Below are 18810 nucleotides of genomic sequence, written 5' to 3'. Positions count from 1 at the left end.
GAAGTCAGTTCTCGTCTCAAGTCATGGACGTGAGGATTGAGTTGGGGTCTTTTTGCATAGCGGGATTATGTTATGAAATTATACTTATCATTTGGAATAACAAAGTCTGGAATTTGCCTTCTTATATAAAATACTCTACTGTGTATGTATGAACTGTGTGTGTGTGTGTGTGTGTGTGTGTGTGTGTGTGTGTGTGTTGGATGCAATAGCTTCTATGTGGAGTCAGGGGACAACTTTGTGGAGTTTTTTCTCTTCTTCTGTGCTTGTATGTGTTCATGATATCAAACAGAAGACGTCAAGCTTGTGTATCAATTGAATCTACCTGGAGAGCCATCCTGCCAGGCTTGGTATTTGTTCTCCAATACAGATAAAAGTCTCAGTAGCCTGGAAGAATAGGGCATGACTCCAGGATGACAGGGGCATTGGTTGTTTTCTGCAGTTTGGTTTTTGTATGTCCAAAACTCCATCATAAAACATTTCAGAATCTTTTCTAAGGAACTGCAACGACCACTAAGAACATGGGCTGGTGGATCAAACTATGCAAGAACGTGGGCAGGACAATGCGGGGCTGTAGTGATTGACCTACATGCTAAAAATATTTTCCTTTCAGCTACTGGACATGTTGCTCCCTGTCCCCACCTGGGGCCACTCTACAGATCAGTGCCCTGAGCACCCTGGGCACAGCTGCTCCTTCCCTTGCAGGCCCCTTAGGAGACAGCCGTGCCCATTGTCGCTCTCCCTATAGTCGCAGATGATGCCAAGATCTGTATCCCTGGATGCAGAGAGGCTAGGAACCCTCAGGAGAAGGCATACAACTTCTAATGGCTCTGGGGTTTTGTGGCCACCTAGTCCACCCACCTTTTAGGGAGCAATAATCTCCACACAGCCTGTGGACATAGAATTCCCAGTGTGGCCTTAATCTCAGGGACTCAATCAATGGCTATATTCCAGATAAAAGCCCCCTTCACTGTTTGCCACTGCCCCATATGGGGCTGTCCTGCTCTTGGCAGTATGGCTCTCAGCAGGCATGTGGCTGTGTACCCTCCTTTCTCTTGTCTTTGTCTGTGTCTCTGGGTCTGCCCTTCCTGGACCGAGAGCCTGGCTGTTGCCAAGGCAGAGCCCTCGCTTTGACCGTCCTGGAGATGTCACGGTGGGGGGCAGTTTCTCCATCTTTCACTTCTCTAATGGCACCATGTGTGATTTCAGTGCCCCACCGGCTGGGCTGCAGGCTTCAAGGTAAGTCCTTGTTGTGGGGCAGGAGTCTCTGAAAGCCAGAAGCAGCTTGAAAAGTTGTGTGAATCCTTGGAGAAGGGTTGATTCTCAGAATCCCAGCTAGATGGCCACCCCATTTTCTGTGTAGAAAGGTAATAGCTCTGTAGCTCTCCTTTTACACTGTCTCTCTCCCTCTATCTTTCTTGTTTCTACCATAGGCTGCTCCTGCACTGGCTGTAGTGTGTGTGCTCCTCAGCTCAGTGGATTCTTGAGTTTTTGTGTGTGCTTGCTACTCAAAAGGACGTCTAGGCAGGTGTGTGTGCTGAATGCCTAAATGTGTAATTAGTACGTTGTTTGTCAGTCCTCAGGCCCGATGGTTCTTCTCCAGTGTATTTCTTTTGCTCTTATTTGTCATGAGGTTCATGTTGCCTCAATTTTCTAGGTAATCAGTGCTGACCTTGAAGTTCTGATCTTCCTTCCTCCACCTTCTAGGTCCTGTGACTATAGCCATGTACTTCCACAGTTGGCTTATGAGGCTCAAAGTCCATGAACTGAGCCATAGCTAAAAGCTTCCTTTGCCCATTCTTGTCCCAGATTTTCTAACTACTGTTGCACACAGTAGTTCCCAACTCAGCCTTATGGTTTGTATTATTATTTTTAAAATCTTAATATCCTTTTTTTAATTGTTGCTGTGGCTGAGCATGGCCATTCCCATACCATAAGGAAATACTCCATGCACAACGAAGACAACAGACACACAGACACAGACACACAGAAACACATACACCCAGACTTAAAGACACACACACACAGCTCGACACAGACACAGACACACAGGCACACGTCCCCACACACAGACATACACAGAAACACACTGACACAGACACACACACACATGCACCCAGACACACGCCACACAATCACACACACTCATGCCACACTAAACGTGTTTGAAGTCGATACCAGAGGTCCAAATCTGGCTTACATATGTGTGCATGCCCATACACAAGTAAAAGAAGTTCAAAGTCATTCTCAGCTCTCTAGTGAGTTGGAGGTTATACTAGCTGATGTGAAATCTTTTCCTCATCTAAAGTCAAATGTACTCTCAGCATTAACATATTTAACATTTAATTGAAGCATACAACTTCAGTTGGGTATGGTGGCATGTGCCTTTTATTCTAGGTTTCAGGACCCAGGGAGGCAGGTGGATCTCTGTGCCTTCCAGGCTAGGTAGCAATACAGAGGGAGACCCTGTCTCACCCTCCACATATATATTTTGCTTTCTTTACTCCATTGTATGCCTCCCATATGCACCCCTTTCAAATTCATGGCCTTTCTTTAATTATTGTTGCTGCATAAATGTTCCAATGAATATATGAAAAATGTCTAAAGGTGACATTTTGCACAATCTTGGTGTTGACTGTACGCATATGCGTTAAAATGTATTAGATTTGTTCTTTGACAATTTTATATATTTATATAGTACATTTAGTTTATTCTATTCTCCTATCCTCTCTTATTTTCCTTCCAAACCTGTCATTTCCTATTCCTCTCTGCAGGTCCATTTCTGAAATTGATGCCTTTTGGTTTTGTACCCATTGATAGAAATCACGGTCATCTGTGTGGCTTCTGGTTTGGACCTGTCCACTGGAGCTTGGCCAGTTCAATATGTAGGTGCATAGAGAGAAAATGACAGCCTTCATACCCACCAAATACATCAGTTGCCACAAGTTCAGCAGGGAGGAGTAGTGTCCCATGTGGAATTGCCCCACCCATGATTGGCTGTTGAAGGCTCAGGCTTGTGCAGTCCCAATGCCGGCAGCTGAGCTGCTGTGAGATCATGTGTGCAGTGTCTCAGTCATGTCCAAAGACCATATTTTAAATCCCTTCCCTCTATCCTCTGACTTTCCGAAATCAATGTTAGGTACAAATAACTGTATCCTACCATATTATTCAATCGGTTATTTTCCTTCTTTCCTTGAGATAAGGTCTCCTGTGTAGCTCTGGCTGCCTGGAACTAGCTATGTAGACGATGCTCTGGTCTCTGACTCACAGAGTCTCTGTCTCTTGACAGCTGACAATAAACATGTGTGCCATCAAACCCAGCTTATGCACTAGATCTTCAAATATTGCCCTTGTCTAGAAACATTTCCCTTGATTATCTTCTGCACATCCCTTGTGGACTCCCTTGGACTGTTCTGAGCCTTGCTCCTATGCACATCTGTGCACAAGTATCTGTGCAGAAGTGTGTTTATACTTGAATCACAGAGTTTATTCTTGTTGCATTTACCGCATAATGAGTGATAAATGTGGTCTTCTCTTTCCCTCAGTGTCTCCAACTGGGGCTACAGGGTGGCCCAGAGTTTTGTGTTTGCCATTGAGGAGATTAATAGGAGTGCTCACTTGTTGCCCAATGTGACCCTGGGCTTCTCCATTCGAAACTCTGGGGACTCAGTGCATGGAGCCCTCCATGAAACGATGAGCTTTCTCACAGGGCAGGAGGATCCCATCCCCAACTACGTGTGTCAGCATGGCTCTCCTCAGGCCGCCTTGGTTGGGGACACACGGTCATCGCTGTCTGTGTCCATGGCCAGACTTCTGGGACTGTACAAGTTTCCTCAGGTGAGTTGCTCATAGCCTTATTCCTTCATGAGTGCAGTGCCATCCCTTAGTGAGGATGTGAAATTGATGGTGATGGTCACAGTAGTGAGGAGCTTCACTGTGGTGCCAGGTACCCTGAAATGTTCTCCATTTCCAACCTGGTTCTCTTCTCCATGTCTGCATAGTTTAGAGAGAACTATAGTCCCCCTGCATTGACAAGGAAACTTAGGATAATACAAAATTCAAACCTATATTTCTAAAAATTTACTTATTTTTATCTTATATATGAATCTTTTGTGTACACACACACACACACACACACACACGTTTTTACCAAGTATCTATTGAAATCAGAAAAAGATATTGGAGCTGCAGTTACTGATGTGTTTTATCTGCTATTTGTGTGCTGCAAATTGAACTCAGGATCTCTAAAATAGTAGCAAATATCCACCTATCTTGGCCCATGAGTTTTGCTATGCAGTAGGGAATCACACAAATGTGTCTAGCTTCAGGTCCAGGAAGGCCTCTTCTGGCCTCCTCCCACACCTGTGGCACAAAGTCACAAAGAGATATACACACATATGAGTTTGCTGTATGCAGTCTTCATGGAGCTGAGGTGACAGGTTTAAAGGGGTCACCAAGTTGTTACATACATACGTGGATCTGAGTTCCTATACTTTTGGTTTTGTCGCAAGTGCTTTTAGCCTTGAGGCGTCTCTCTTTCTTCTCACATTTAGGTATATTTAAAGCAGTAGAAAATCCATATTTCTACTCTGTACATAATGACACAGCCAAAGCCAATCTTCATTTTTGTTTTTAAAGTATGTGTGTGTGTTTGTGTATGTATGTATGTGTGTGTGTGTGTATTGAAGCAGGGTTTCTCCTTGTAACCCAGGCTGCTCTAGAACTCTTGATCCTTTATCCTCAGATTCCTGAGTGCTGTGCACTATCATGTCCAGAACAAAAACTTGATGTTTATAAACTATGTCACGAATTTTTCTTTTTCATCTTGTAGGGCTGCAAGAGAAACCTTAGTTAAATTTGAATTCCAGGGTGTGGAGAAATGACTCAGAGGTTAAGCAAACTGGTGGCTTCTTGCAGAGGACATAAGTTGGATTCCCACTACAGATGTGGAGTCTCACAATGATCTTAAACAACATTTCTATCAATGGGACTTCCATTTCTGTCCTTCATGGGCAGGAGACATACATGTAGTGCACAGTCATACATGCAGGCAGAACATTTATTCTTGGAAAATAATAAAAATTTGAGTTAAAAAGAAACAATCTTTTTAGACTAAGTTTGTCCAAATATTTCTATTAAAATATGATTTGTTTTCAATTAGTTATGTGTGTTTCGTTGGACAAACTTCTATAAAACATCATTGTTTGTCTACAATCCAAATGTAATCTTAATTTTTAATCTTTAATATAATGTCTCTTCTGGCAGTACCACCTGTTTGAGATGGAGTCAGCCATATCCCTCCACATGAACCAACTAGATGCTAGGGCCTTTGTGTAAAGACAGAATAATGTGTAATACCTTGTGGTGGCTGGAGAAGTTTTGTACTAATACCCTGAGGCAGAGTAGCCACAGCCTGTGTTGGTAAAACCAAAATAATGTCAGCAGCAACAACAACCTCCCACAGACATAGAACACCAACATTTACATCTTTATAAACTCATTTTTCCTGAGTGGATTGTGCTATCTATTCCTGGAAAAATTGAGAAATTTGACTCTCATTTCTCTCAGACTTGGGAAAGCATACAATGCTGGTTTGATAAGAGCCCATAGCTTATTGGTTCTTACTGGGGGACATCAAGATGGTTTATTGTGTAAAAATTCTTCATACCAAGCTTGATGACTTGATGACTTCAGTTTGTGCTTCTGGAACCCACATGATGGAAGAAAACCAGCCCTCTCAATTTATCTTCTTGCCTCTACATGTGCATCATCACAGACGGACAGATGGATGGACAGAAAGACAGACGCACTCGTGCACACACTTACACGTGAAATATCTAAAGCACAACCTTACATCGGTGGGCAAAACAGTCAGACTAAGCCTAGCTGCAGTGCAGGAAGAAATATGAGGGGCAGGGCGCTGGCAGAACCCGAGAAGGGAACAGGGGAAGCTATGCCACAGGACTGTCTGGGATGATCACTAGTGAGGGGGTGTACAGATGCTTGGCAGAACCAGCAGACTTCCCAAAATGTCATCTCAAGCCTTAATCAAAATTACCTTTAGGTTTTAATAGACATTAATATATGTGTGTATATGTCTTTGTGACTATGTGCCACAGGTGTGGGAGGAAGCCAGAAGAGGCCTTCCTGGGCCTGAAGCTAGAGGCATTTATCTGGTTCCCATCACATGATGTTGGTGTTGGGAATCAATTATGGGTCTCCTGCTAGAACTAGAAGGATTCTGATTGGCTGGCCTTCTAGTTCCCTCACTCCTTCCTATATTTCAATCAGACCATTAGATTTCACTTAGTGTTGGCTGTCACCTACTGTCACGTTCCCTGGCTCTTCCTTGACAGATCAGTTACTCATCTTCACTGCCCAGCCTGAGTGACAAGATCCAGTTCCCATCCTTCCTTAGGACGCTGACTAGTGACCTTATATCCTCCCGTGCAGTTACCCAGCTGATAATTCATTTCCAGTGGTCTTGGGTGATCGTTCTGGCCAATGATGATGAGTTTGGGCAGCAGGCCAGCTCTCTGGCCACTGAGGTGCTGAGCCCAGCTGGTGTGTGCATTGAGTTCCACCTCTATGTCCCTTCTGATCAGTCCTTTGGGAAGATTGAAGAGACTGTCCAGAAGATGCAGAAATGCACCGCCAAGGTTGTTCTGATTTTCTTAAGCAACTCGAATTTTGAGTCCATCTTGTACGGTTTACTGGGTACAAATGTCTCAGGCCATGTGTGGGTCAGCACGGACACTCTGCACATGGCTCTCGCTCTGACTGTTCCAGGCATTTCCCAGGTCTTGCAAGGCACATTTGGCCTTCTGTATCACAGCAGCAGGGCAATTGGCTTCCCTGAATTCCTTGCTCAGCTGCGCCCTAGCCAGACCCCTGAAGACATGTTATAAAGAAGTTCTGGGAGTTCACCTTTGATTGTTCATGGCCTCAGCAGAACAGCACAGTGACAGAGGGAGTTCATTTCTGCTCCGGGAATGAGAGTCTGAAACACAAGCGGCATCCTTTCCAAGAACTGAGTAAAATCGATGCTGCCTACACAGCTGTCTACAGCATTGCCCATGTCCTGCATGATGTTTTATCCTGTGGGCACCAGAAAAGGAAATGTATGGACTCCCAGGACTTCCATCCCTGGCAGGTGAGAGAAGACATGAGCAGATGTGTGGAGGATTTAGTGATAGCCAAGACACAAGATGTATGTTTTTACTAAGCTACAGTGCTGTAGCAGACTGTATACTAAAGCTGTGCCATCTCATCCTTGTTACTGAGATGGATCTGAGAAGCAGCCTTGGACATGTGGTCCATGTTTATGTATGATCTCAGAGGAGTCCATTCCCTGTCGTGTTGATTGACATAGCACATTCAGTTTGTTTGTAAAACTGATATTTCAGAGAAGTGTTCCAGGTTTGAGCTTTCATAAACAGAGGACATTTTTTAGCATATGCATTCTTCAAATCCAAATTCAAAGGGACATTTGGTGCACGGGTGTGGACACATGTGTGTAGGCGTACTGACACAGATGGGTCCAGTGTTCCCATATGTGTACATCCATGTGGTAAGGTCTGAGGATGATGTGAGATATTACCTTTCAGTTACTTTTCTACCTTATTATTTGGAGCATGACCTCTCACTTAACCATAGAACATGTTTGTGTGGCTAGTGTTCCTAGCCAGCCTGCTCTGGACATCTCTTGTCTCCATCTCTGAGGATGTAATTACCAAAAGGCTTCTTTATATACCTGGCATTTAGGTGTTTTGTAGATATTTGAAATCCCAACATCATGTTTGTATGGCAAAAGCTTTAATCTCTGAGCCAGTATTCATGTCCTCACCTAGTTTTCTATTTTAAAATAGAGCATTTCATACATTTACATAATAAATATAGGTTATTTTGTTCTGTTTGTCTGTCTAACTATCTGTCTGTCTGTCTGTCTAACTGTCTATCATCTATCTTCAAGCTTCTCTAATAGACTCCAGGCAGCATAAGCCCACATCTGCAAGAACCTTCTGAGAATCACTTTGCTCATTATTGAGATAAAGTGGAGGTGGTGGCTAAGAGGGGGTACATTTTCATACCCATCGTTCAGCTTCCCTGTGTGCTTGGTGAGGATTCATGTGGTTTTGGACCAGTAGAACAGTTATAGTTCTTGGCATTTCGGCTGAGTTTGCCTAATTATGATTTACAGGAGGCTGGGCTTGGTGACTCTTGTCTATCATCTTAGCACACAGGAACTTGAGGCCATAGAATCTTGAGTTCAAGGCCAACCTATAGTACAAAGCAAGAACCTGTCCAAAAAATATCATATGTGAGGGTGGCAATGTCTGCTTCTGGCCTATGATGAAGATATAAGGTAGATGAAAGAGTGAGGAGTGTGTGAAGGAAAATGAGAGGCGGAGAGGTTGAAATACCAGAGTTGCAGAGAAGAGGACAAGAAACCTCTCCACGGGAAGACAGCGTTGTTGATGTCAAAGACAGCCTTTATGAGCACCATAGAATTGAGACAAATAAGAAGAGTCATATGGATGTGAGTGAAGATGTGTGACAGAGTGGTCTGAGTGATTGGGAGGCCTCAGTGGGCTGGGTCCAGTCTGTGGAAGATATAAGTGTTTGGCATCTAAAGAGTGTGGTGGGATGGAAGGCTGTGCAGAATAGTGCACAGCCAAATGAGACCCTAGAGCCAGCACCACATTGAGATGTTTTCTGGGTTTAATTTTAAGGGTGGCGAGATTATTCAGTGGGTAAAGGCACTTGTCCCCAAGCTTAAGAGCAATTCCTGAGTCCCTCATGGCAGGAGCAGGAGAAAATATTCCTGAGAGTTACTCTCTGAATTTTGCAATGTGAATGAGATGTACACACACACACACACACACACACACACACACACACACACACACACACACACACACACACACACACACAGAGTATATTATATTTAAAAATCTCAGTATAAAATATTATGAAGTGTTATTGAATTAAACCTAGAATTTTTTATTTCTGAAAATATCACAGTTCCTTGAACCCCATTACAACTACTGAAGCCATATTTTGATGGAAGTTGCTCAGTATCACTGCAGAGGCCATATAGAGAAGACCTAGGACAGTCCCAGCCCAGTCCACAATATCTTCTTTTCTTCCTCAGCTGCTTCATGCCCTCAGAAAGGTGCACTTCAAGACTCCTGATGGAAGTGAGATTATGTTTGATGACAATGGAGATTTGGTGACAACGTTTGACATTTTCCATGGGCAGAAGACCCCTGAGGGTGTATTCCATTTGGTCAACGTAGGCACGATAGACCCTCAGGCTTCTTCTGAGAACAAAATGATGGTCCATTTGAAGGAAGATCTCCACGTGAGTTGCCTGAATGCAGAGCTGACTCTTGTCCTAGAGTGTTAAATTCTCTGGGGAATTCCAAGTTCAGGGTTCCTCATCCCTCCTTGGTCATGAAGGGGACGTGGCTCTGGATTGGGCCAGTCAGTCATAAGCGATGATGTTCTTTATCTAATAAGAGACCTTTCTCTGAATGATACTGACTGAGCAGAAAAATAAATACATCAGAGCTGCTGTTGGAGAGATGGCTCATTGGTTAGTGTTTGCTACACAAGCACAAAATCTAGGCTGTGGTCCTCCAGAACATGTGTACATGCTGAGTGGGCAGGGTGGTACCTGTAATTTCATTCTTGCATGGTGGATACAAGGAGATAGCAAAGGAAGCCAGTTAGTAATAGTAACCATATCAGCGAATTCTGGGTGTTTACTTTGAGCGTCTACTTCAATGTGCATAGTGGAAAAGTAAAGAAGGACGATTTGCAACATTAACACTGGTCTCACATGCACTTGTCCACACATTCTCATCATCCCACGTAGATGTTTTGAGGCACATACACATACTTACACCACACAAACTTGTGAAAAATGGGGAAAAAGAACATACCGGCCTCTGCAAACAGAATCAGAAATGGCACCTGGAGATATTTTGAGAGTGTTTTCATTTTCTGCTCTTTGAAGAGGAAGATAGTGACACACTGAGCTAAACGTCTTCCCATGTACCATCTGTGAGGTTTAATCAGAAGAATCTGCTTACGTAATGTTTTAGATTTCCCCCGGCCATGGCAAATTTCCAAGGAACAGTGTGAAGTGAGGAAATGTTTTTATTGACTTGTGGTTTTAGAGTTTTGAGGTCAGGATGATCCATTGCTTTGGTTGTGTGAGCTTGAGGTCATATGTCATGGCAGAAGCCATGTGTGGTGGAAGAGGTTTCCCAACTCCTGGTGACCATGAACTGGAGATATGCGGTTCCAGATAGATATGGTAGGAGAGCAAGTTATACCTTACCAGTGCACTGGCACCAAACCCACTTCTTCCAATTAGGGTTCACTTTTATTTCCAACATCGACAGTAGTTCTTCAGGTCATGAATCCAGTGAGAAATTAATGTATTGACTAGGTCAGATGCCTCAAGATCCCATCATTCTTCAAAAAACCCAGCATCTGGTGACTAGTAGTCCAACACACAAGACTTTGGAAACCTGTGATGCTCACATCCTGATGATTATTAACAAAATGATTGGCTGTTTTGAGATAGGCATGCCTATGTGTGCTGTCTTGTGCATAGAAACGTCTCAGCTTCCTGTCATATGCCAGTCGAGAAGAGTCCCATCTGATACCACTTTGTCTTACTTTGTTCTGGTGGCATCTCTAGTCAATGGTCAGCTTAAGCCTTTCAACAAGAGGAGTTTCCCTTTCATGTGTTACTCAAAGAACAAAGGACACATGCTAAGTGGTCAGAGGGTTCTCATGAAAGGCCTTTTATTGGCTTGATCTGGGAGAGATTTCTCACCTCTTCTGTTGTGGCAGAGATCTCAGCACCACACACTTCCCTCTTCATAACCCTTGCCTGTTGGTGGAGCCGTTTAAAGAGGGACTGAGTCAGCTTGGTGATGGTGGTGCACACCTTTAATCTCAGCATTCTGAAGGTAGAGGCAGGAAGATTTCTTTGTGTACTTGGCCAACGTGTTTTACAGAGCAAGTTCTGGGGAGGCTATGGGGAGAGAGAGAGAGAGAGAGAGAGAGAGAGAGAGAGAGAGAGAGAGAGAGAGAGAGAGAGAGAGAGAGAGACAGACAGACAGACAGACAGAGACAGAGAGACAGAGACAGAGAGACAGTGACAGAGACGGAGAGAGACACAGACACACACAGAGAAAATAGAGAGAGATAGATAGAGAGACAGACAGACAGAGACAGAGAGACAGAGACACAGAGAGAGAGACAGATACACACACAGAGATAGATAGATAGATAGATAGATAGATAGATAGATAGATAGAAAGTTAGTTGATGGAGTCAATATGTACAGTTTAGCCATACTATCCATTACTTTTATAGTTTAAGCAAAAAAAACAGGATAGCCAAACTGAAAATCTCAACAGCTGCACTAAAGAGGGAAACTGGGAAAAAGAAGAGTGAGAGCATTTTATTCTGAGTTAGACATGCAGTCCTGCAAGCAACCACAGGTCTGTAGTAGACTTCAGAGAAAGAGAGAAAGGTAACAAGGGAAGCATGCCCAAGCTGTGGAGTCCATGCAAAAGAAAGAAAAAGAGATAATAAGAAGATAAAGGAAAAATACTGTTTTTCTGAGTCACTGAGGCAAGCAGGCTGCCACGACAGAAGGGCATGTGCTTCTCTAATGTCTCACAATACATGTCAGTCTTTCTCAATTTTTATTATGCACATTTGGAAGTTTTACTGGCATATATCTTTATGTATTGTGTCGTGTGTGCCTGTGGTGGTGAGAAGAGGGAATTGGACCCTCTGGAATGGAGTTACAGTGTGAGGTGCTATGTGGGTTCTGGGGATTGAACCCTGCTTCTCTGGAAGAGCAAGCAGCCTGTATTCCTGCTAGCTGGACTATTTTTCCAGTTGCAATACTTTCAACTGTTGATGTAGGAACCCAGAGAGCCTGGAGAGATAACACATCACACTGCTTAGCTAAATTTTTGAAGCCCTTAGCTAAGTAAGCTCGGTGTAGCCCTTCTTATATTACATATAATGGTACCTGTTCCATGTGACTCCTCTTGGAGAGACTTATATTCTGAAAGATGACCAATGTAGTGAGCTGAGAGGAACCTGTTGTGTTGTCAGAGTTACGTCAAGCATCTGTATCCCTAGAGATTCACCGGTGACACTGTGTTCACTGTTACCAGGTGCCCACCTCAAACTGCAGTGAAAGCTGCCTTCCAGGGTTTAGCCAAGTTTCCCGTCCGGGAGCCCCCCACTGCTGTTTTGATTGCAGTCCCTGCCCCGAGGGACACTTTGCAGACCAAAGAGGTAAGGGCACGAGGAGCTGGAATCTGAGGGGTCCACAGGGCACTGTGAGCCTCCTTGTGTATTTCTCCATTGTGTTAGTCACTGTTCTCCTGCTGGGAAGGGACACCATGAGCAAGTCTGCTTTTGAGAAAAGCATTGAACTGTGGCCTTACTTAGAGTTTCAGGGGATGAGTCCATGAACCTCATGGCAGGATGGATGGTGGCAGGCACGCTGGAAGGCATGGTGCCCCAGCAGTAACTGAGAACTTATATTGTGCTCCACAGGCAGCAGGCAGGACAGTGGAGATTGGGCCTGGTGTGGGATTTTTGAATTCTCAATGGCTACTCACAGTGACCCACTTCCTCCTATAAGACTACACTTCCCAATCCATCCCGACAGTCCACCAACTAGGGATCAAACATTCAAATATGTGAATCTATGGGGACCATTCTCATTCTAACCCCCCCACCCTCGTGCTGAGATGTTGCAGTCTGTGCTTCCCTGTGGACTTCAGGTGGGAACACCATTGAGAAAGCTAGTCTTACAATTGTTTTTAGGTAAGTGCTTTATTGAGACAGAGAAGTGAATAAACCACATTTTCACATCCTAATGAATTGTCTCTTCACACACACTGCACATCCCTTGTCCCCTGATGAAGAAAGACATTGTCATCAGATAATGGTGGTTCAGGAATTTAGTCCTAGCATTAAGAGGCAGAGGCAGGCTATGTCTTTGAATTTGAAACCAACCTGGTCTACAGAATGAGGTTACACTTTGGGACTTCTCTTGAAAATGAAAAAAAAAAAAAAAAGGAAAGATGGAAAGAAAGGAGAGAAACAATAGATACCCACAAGCTTCTCCAGGTGTCATATAAACACCCTGACTTTCATTGACACTGACAAATTTCAGTTGCTGTTTAAACCTCCTGTAACTGGAGCTGCATGGTGGGTGTCTTTTTTGTGACTTCTTTCTTTCTCTGTATGAAAAGTGTTCACCGCAGAGGTTGAGTGTGAACAGACCATCCCATTCCAGGCTGGTTGAACTACAGAGCTTACTGCTTTACTCTGCTGAAAGCTGGAAATGTAAAGTCAAGTTGGCCTGAGGGTTGGTGTTGTGTGAGGACTCATGATTGCACTGTCAGAGCCCTCCTCTGTGTGCTCTCATTACAAACCCTGTGTGTGTGTGTGTGTGTGTGTGTGTGTGTGTGTGTGTATTTCTTTAGGTTTGTTGTTTGATTTTGAGACATGGTATACAATGCAGCTCAGGCTGGCTTAGGGCTTAGTATTTTGGCCATGCAGACCTGGAACTGGTAGAATTCCACCTGCCTCTTTCTCTCAATTGCTGAGATTAAGTGATGTTCAGCCACACCCAGCTCCAACTCCCTGTTCTGTGTCTGTCTCCCATAGACATGAAGAGATGTCTTCAGTGCCCCAAGGAGCAGTACTCAAGCCACACCAGAGACCGTTGCCTGCCCAGGACAGAGATCTTCCTGGCCTTTGAGGAACCTCTGGGATTCATACTGGCTCTGGTGTCAATCTTCCTGTGTGGTATGGCTGTCCTGGTCCTTGGAGTGTTCCTGAAGCACCGGGACACACCTGTGGTGAGGGCCAACAACAGAGCTCTCAGCTACTTACTCCTGATCTCTCTTTCCCTCTGTGCCCTGTGTGCCTTGCTGTTCCTAGGCCGACCCAGTGTCACCACATGCCTCCTCCGTCAGACCACCTTTGCCGTGGTGTTCACGGTGGCTGTCTCCTCTGTTCTGGCCAAGACTGTCACAGTGGTCCTGGCCTTCAGGGTCACCAGGCCAGGGGGCAGGATCCGGGTATGCCTGAGCCCTGGTGCTTCCTCCTCAGTGGTCCTCATTGCTTCCTTAATTCAGGTTGTTCTTTGTGCGGTCTGGTTGGCCACCTCCCCACCATTCCCACACAGGGATATGGTCTCGGAACCCCAACACATTGTCATCCAGTGCCAGGAGGGTTCTGGCACCATCTTCTTCTGTGTGCTTGGCTACTTGGGTTTCCTGGCAGGGGGTACCTTCTCTGTGGCTTTTCTGGCCAGGGCCCTGCCAGATGTCTTCAATGAGACTAAGTATCTCACCTTTAGCATGCTGCTGTTCTGCAGTGTCTGGACAGCCTTCCTGCCCCTGTACCACAGTGCCCAGGGCAAGTCCACTGTGGCTGTAGAGATCTTCTCCATCCTGGCTTCCACTGCTGGGCTTCTGGGTGGCATCTTTATCCCCAAGTGCTACATCATTTTGCTGAAGCCTGAGAAGAACACCCCTGCCTGGCTAAAGCAAGGCCACCAGGCACAGCAGTGTAAGCAGTGTTAGACACTCCAGAGAAGGTGTCTCTCCAGGTCCTCACCACAAACCTTCATGGTCTCATCCGCAGGGGGAATCACCATAACTAACTGCATGGTTTTGTCTCACTGGTTCTGTGCAGATACAAAGGTAAAAGACAGATGACGATCGTTGTGAGATACTGAGAGGAAAACATTAATGACTGTTTGTCTTAGAGTGAATATACAGAGAGTTACTGAATTAACATTAACAGAATTATGACAGGTTGACTGGAGGAGTTAGGAAGATGGCTCGATGTGGAAATGTGCTTGACTAGTAGAATTTGATACCTGAGACTCACATGTTGGTGTGGTGAAATGACATCACCAATTGTCTCTGACCTCTTGCTAACCACAGGGCAACCTCCACATGGAGACTCACAAAACATAAATGCCAAGGTTTGAGAAGGGTGATGAGGTAAAAACGATGATGTCAGGGTTTGAGAGGTATATTATTGATTTTTTTTTTTTTTTGGTTTTGACAGGAGCAGTACTAGGAATTGAACTTTTCACTGGCAGGTCCTTCACAGACTTACCATGTGATTTAATTGTTATTTGGCAATAATTTATTGCCTCTACAAAAGTTTAAATAAAAACTGTACAAAAATTCAGAATACAATCTGATATGGTCTTAAGGAGATAATAAGCTTCAGATCATCATGTGATTTAGCAATCTTGGTCTTAGATATATTCTCAAGAAAACTCAATCATGTTTGTAAAGACTGTAAATAAATCTTCTTTATAGAAGCATAATATATATATACATATATATGAATGTATATGTTCAACAAATGGTGATTGTTGTTTTTTTCAGTTTTTAATTAATTGATTATTTTTCATTGTACCCCATTTTAAATTTATTTACAGTTTTTAATATTAGTATTTCTTACATTTACGTTTATATTAGTACACATATATAAAATATACTAGGGGATATCCAAGATGGCGGCGAGCAGTGTGGACTGTGCTTAGAAGCTCCATTAAACAATTCAGGGAATTGCAGAGAATTCTGAACCAGTAACACTGAGGTCCCCTCACCACTGCAGTAGGAGTGCTCCACGGTTCGAAGGCCCCAGTGTGTAGAGGACCTGTGTGCCCCTGCACACGGGAGGATAGCGGAATTTTTCAGACAGGAGAGGCAGCACCAGTAGCAGTGGTGGTGGTGGTGACTGAGGTTTGCAGCTCAGAGCCCTCTGGCGGAGGCGATTGGTGTGGTGGTCAGTGGGAGTTGCAGCTGGAGAGGGGACTCTGGGCAGGATTTGGGCTGTGCCGTGTGGTTTGGGCTCTGTGTCGCAAGCTCAACTTGGCGCAGGGCTCGTGCTCTGAGACCCAAACTGGATTTGGTGTGCAGTTTCGCCCCAGAGACCGAAGCTTTCTCAGTGTGCAGTTCCACTGTGGAGACACTAACTCAGCTCAGCGCACAGTTCCACTGTTTAGACACAGGCTGAGCTCAGTGCCTTTGCGGCCCCTGAGTCCCAAGCTCAGCTCAGCACACAGTTCCACCGCAGAGATGCTAGCTCAGCTCATGCAGTTCTGCCGCGGAGATGCAAGCTCAGCTCAGTGCAAAGTTCTGCAGCTGAGACGCAGGCTCAGCTCAGCGCAGTTCCGCCGTGGAGACACTAGCTCAGCTCAGAGCGCAGTTCTCCTGCTGTGACGCAGGCTGAGCTCAGCGTGCATATTGAGCCCAGAGTCCCTAGCTGGACTTGGTGGGTAGATTTGGCCCAGAGACTCTAGCTGAACTTTGCTTGCATCATGGCCCTGAGACTCTGGCTGGACTCTCTGTGCAGTTTAGGCTTAGAGTCCCGGGCTGAATTCAGCAAGCAGTTTGGGTCCAGAGTCCCTGGCTGAGCTTATTGTGCAATTCCACCCTCTGGCTGAGCTCGGCGTGCGATTTGGGGCCAGAGTCCCTAACTGTGCTTGGTGGGCAGATTGGGCCCAGAGAGTCTAGCTGAGCTTGGCAGGCAGTTTGGCCCCAGAGAACCTAGCTGAGCTCAGAGCGTGGGTGGAGGCTGGAGTCCCTGGCTGGTCTTGGCGGGCAGTCCCAGCCCTGAGACTCTGACTGGACTCAGTGAGAAGTTTGGGTCCTGAGATTCTAACTGACTCAGGGAGCTCAGTGTGCAATTTGGGCCAAAGACCCAAGTTGGACTCCGCGCTAATTGGACTAAGTGTGTGGAATAGGCCCTGAAACCCATTTGAGCCCAGAGACACAAACTGGACTCAGTGTGTGGCCGGTTTGGACCCTGTGACACTAACCTGGACTCTGCAAGCAGTCTGGGTCTTGAAATGCTACCAGGAACCACAGACCAGCAGAGCACCAAAGCTCAAAGACTAAGGAATTCTCAGGGAGAGAGGAGTAGAGTGGCCATCAGACCACGTCCACCTGACCTGCTTCAGTCCCTGGAGAGCTCTGGTGCTACAAGGGGATCCAGAAGGCTGTGGACACTTTGGCCTGACACAATGCACATTCAGAGATGCAGAATGATTGCAGGACCCACAGTATGGGGGAGCTGAGGATCACTAGCTGTGAGAGTCCAAAATGACAGGACTAGCCTCCTGCTATCCAGACCAGTGAAGCATCAGAGCTTCCGGCCTAGGGAAATCATGAGAAAACAGGTGAATCTATCATCAGACTCCCTCCACCCAACTCGAATAGCTACCCAACAAAAATAGAGACAGCAAGATGTCTAGAGAACAGTGTAAAAGCATATGCAAAAAACCCAAAACAATATGGCGTCTCCAGATTCCATCTACCCAAAGAAAACAACCCAGAGAACTCAAACACAATAGAAATACAAAAAAATGACCTTAAATCCTTAGTAATGGAGATGATAATGGAGGAAACAAATAAAATCGTAATTAGATGCAGAAAGATGCAGCCAAATAGGTGGAAGACATAAAAGAAGCCAGTAGAGAGGCACTGGAAAAGTTTCAGGAAAATACAAACAACCAGATGAAAGAAATCAATAAATCAGTTCAAGCTCTGAAGGCCTATAAAGAAGCAATGGAAGAAACTCAGGAATATACAAACAATCAGATGAAAGAAATCAAAAAATCAGTTCAAGATCTGAAGATGAAAATGGATTCAATAATAAACACACAGACAGAAGAAAAAGGGGAATGTGAGAGCTCAAAGAAGAAGACGAGCAACACAGAGGTGAGCTTTTCTCACAGAATCCAAGAGATGAAGGAACGAATCTCAGGTCTAGAAGATACAATCATAGATCTTGAAGCAACCATTAAAGAAAATGCTAAATCTGGAAAAATCTGACAGAAAACATCCAAGAAATGAAGGACACCATGAAAAGAAGAAATCTGAAGATAATAGGCATTGAAGAAATTGAAGATATCAGACTCCAAGGCCCAGAAACTATTCTCAACAAATCATAGAAGTAAACTTTCCCAATCTAAAGAAAGAGATGCCTATAAACACACAAGAGGCCTACAGAACACCAAATTGAATAGACCAGAAAAGAAAAACTGCCCATCACATAATAATCAAAACACAAAATATACAGAACAAAGAAAAAATATTAAAGCCTGCAAGGGAAAAAGGCCAAATAACATTTAATGGCAAACCTATCAGAATTACACCTGACTTCTCAGCAGAGACCATAAAAGCCAGAAGGGCCTGGACAGAGATCCTGCAAACCCTAAGAGACCACAGATGCCAGGCCAGACTACTTTACCCAGAAAAACTATCAATAACCATTGATGGAGAAAACAAAATATTCCATGACAAAAACAAATTCAAACAGTACCTATCCAGAAATGCAGCTTTACAGAAGGTACTCGAAGGAAAACTCCATCCCAAAGGGACAAGCTACAACCTACAAGGAAATAGATAACTATCCCATGGCAAAAACACAACTACACAAACGCTCAACTGGAACCAACATAGCAGGTTACCAAGAAGAGACTTGATACCCTATGAGCATATACAGGGGGAGGAAATCCCCCTCAGGAGCAGTCATAGGGGAGGGGAATAAGGGGAAAATGGGAGGGCGGGAAGAATGGGAAGATACAAGGGATGGATAACCATTGAGATGTAACAAGAATAAATTAATAAACAATTACAGCAAACAAACAAACAAGGAATTCCTGAAATTTGTGGACAAATGGATTGAACTAGAAATGATCATAATGAGTGAGTTAACCCA

General features: G+C 44.6%; 1 protein-coding gene across 1 annotated transcript; it reads left to right on the top strand.

Moving 5' to 3' along the window:
• Positions 1–1027: 1027 nt before the first annotated feature.
• On the top strand, positions 1028–14645 carry LOC127186471 (vomeronasal type-2 receptor 26-like). Its single transcript, XM_051142825.1, is given in 7 exon segments — positions 1028–1236; positions 3543–3834; positions 6354–6897; positions 6900–7150; positions 9152–9361; positions 12213–12336; positions 13723–14645. Coding segments are annotated over 7 exon segments (2553 nt in total).
• The last annotated feature ends 4165 nt before the right edge of the window (positions 14646–18810 follow it).

The sequence above is a fragment of the Acomys russatus genome, unplaced genomic scaffold (genome assembly GCF_903995435.1).
Source record: "Acomys russatus unplaced genomic scaffold, mAcoRus1.1, whole genome shotgun sequence".
Classification (NCBI taxonomy): domain Eukaryota; kingdom Metazoa; phylum Chordata; class Mammalia; order Rodentia; family Muridae; genus Acomys; species Acomys russatus.
This window is presented reverse-complemented; position numbering and strand designations above follow the sequence as displayed.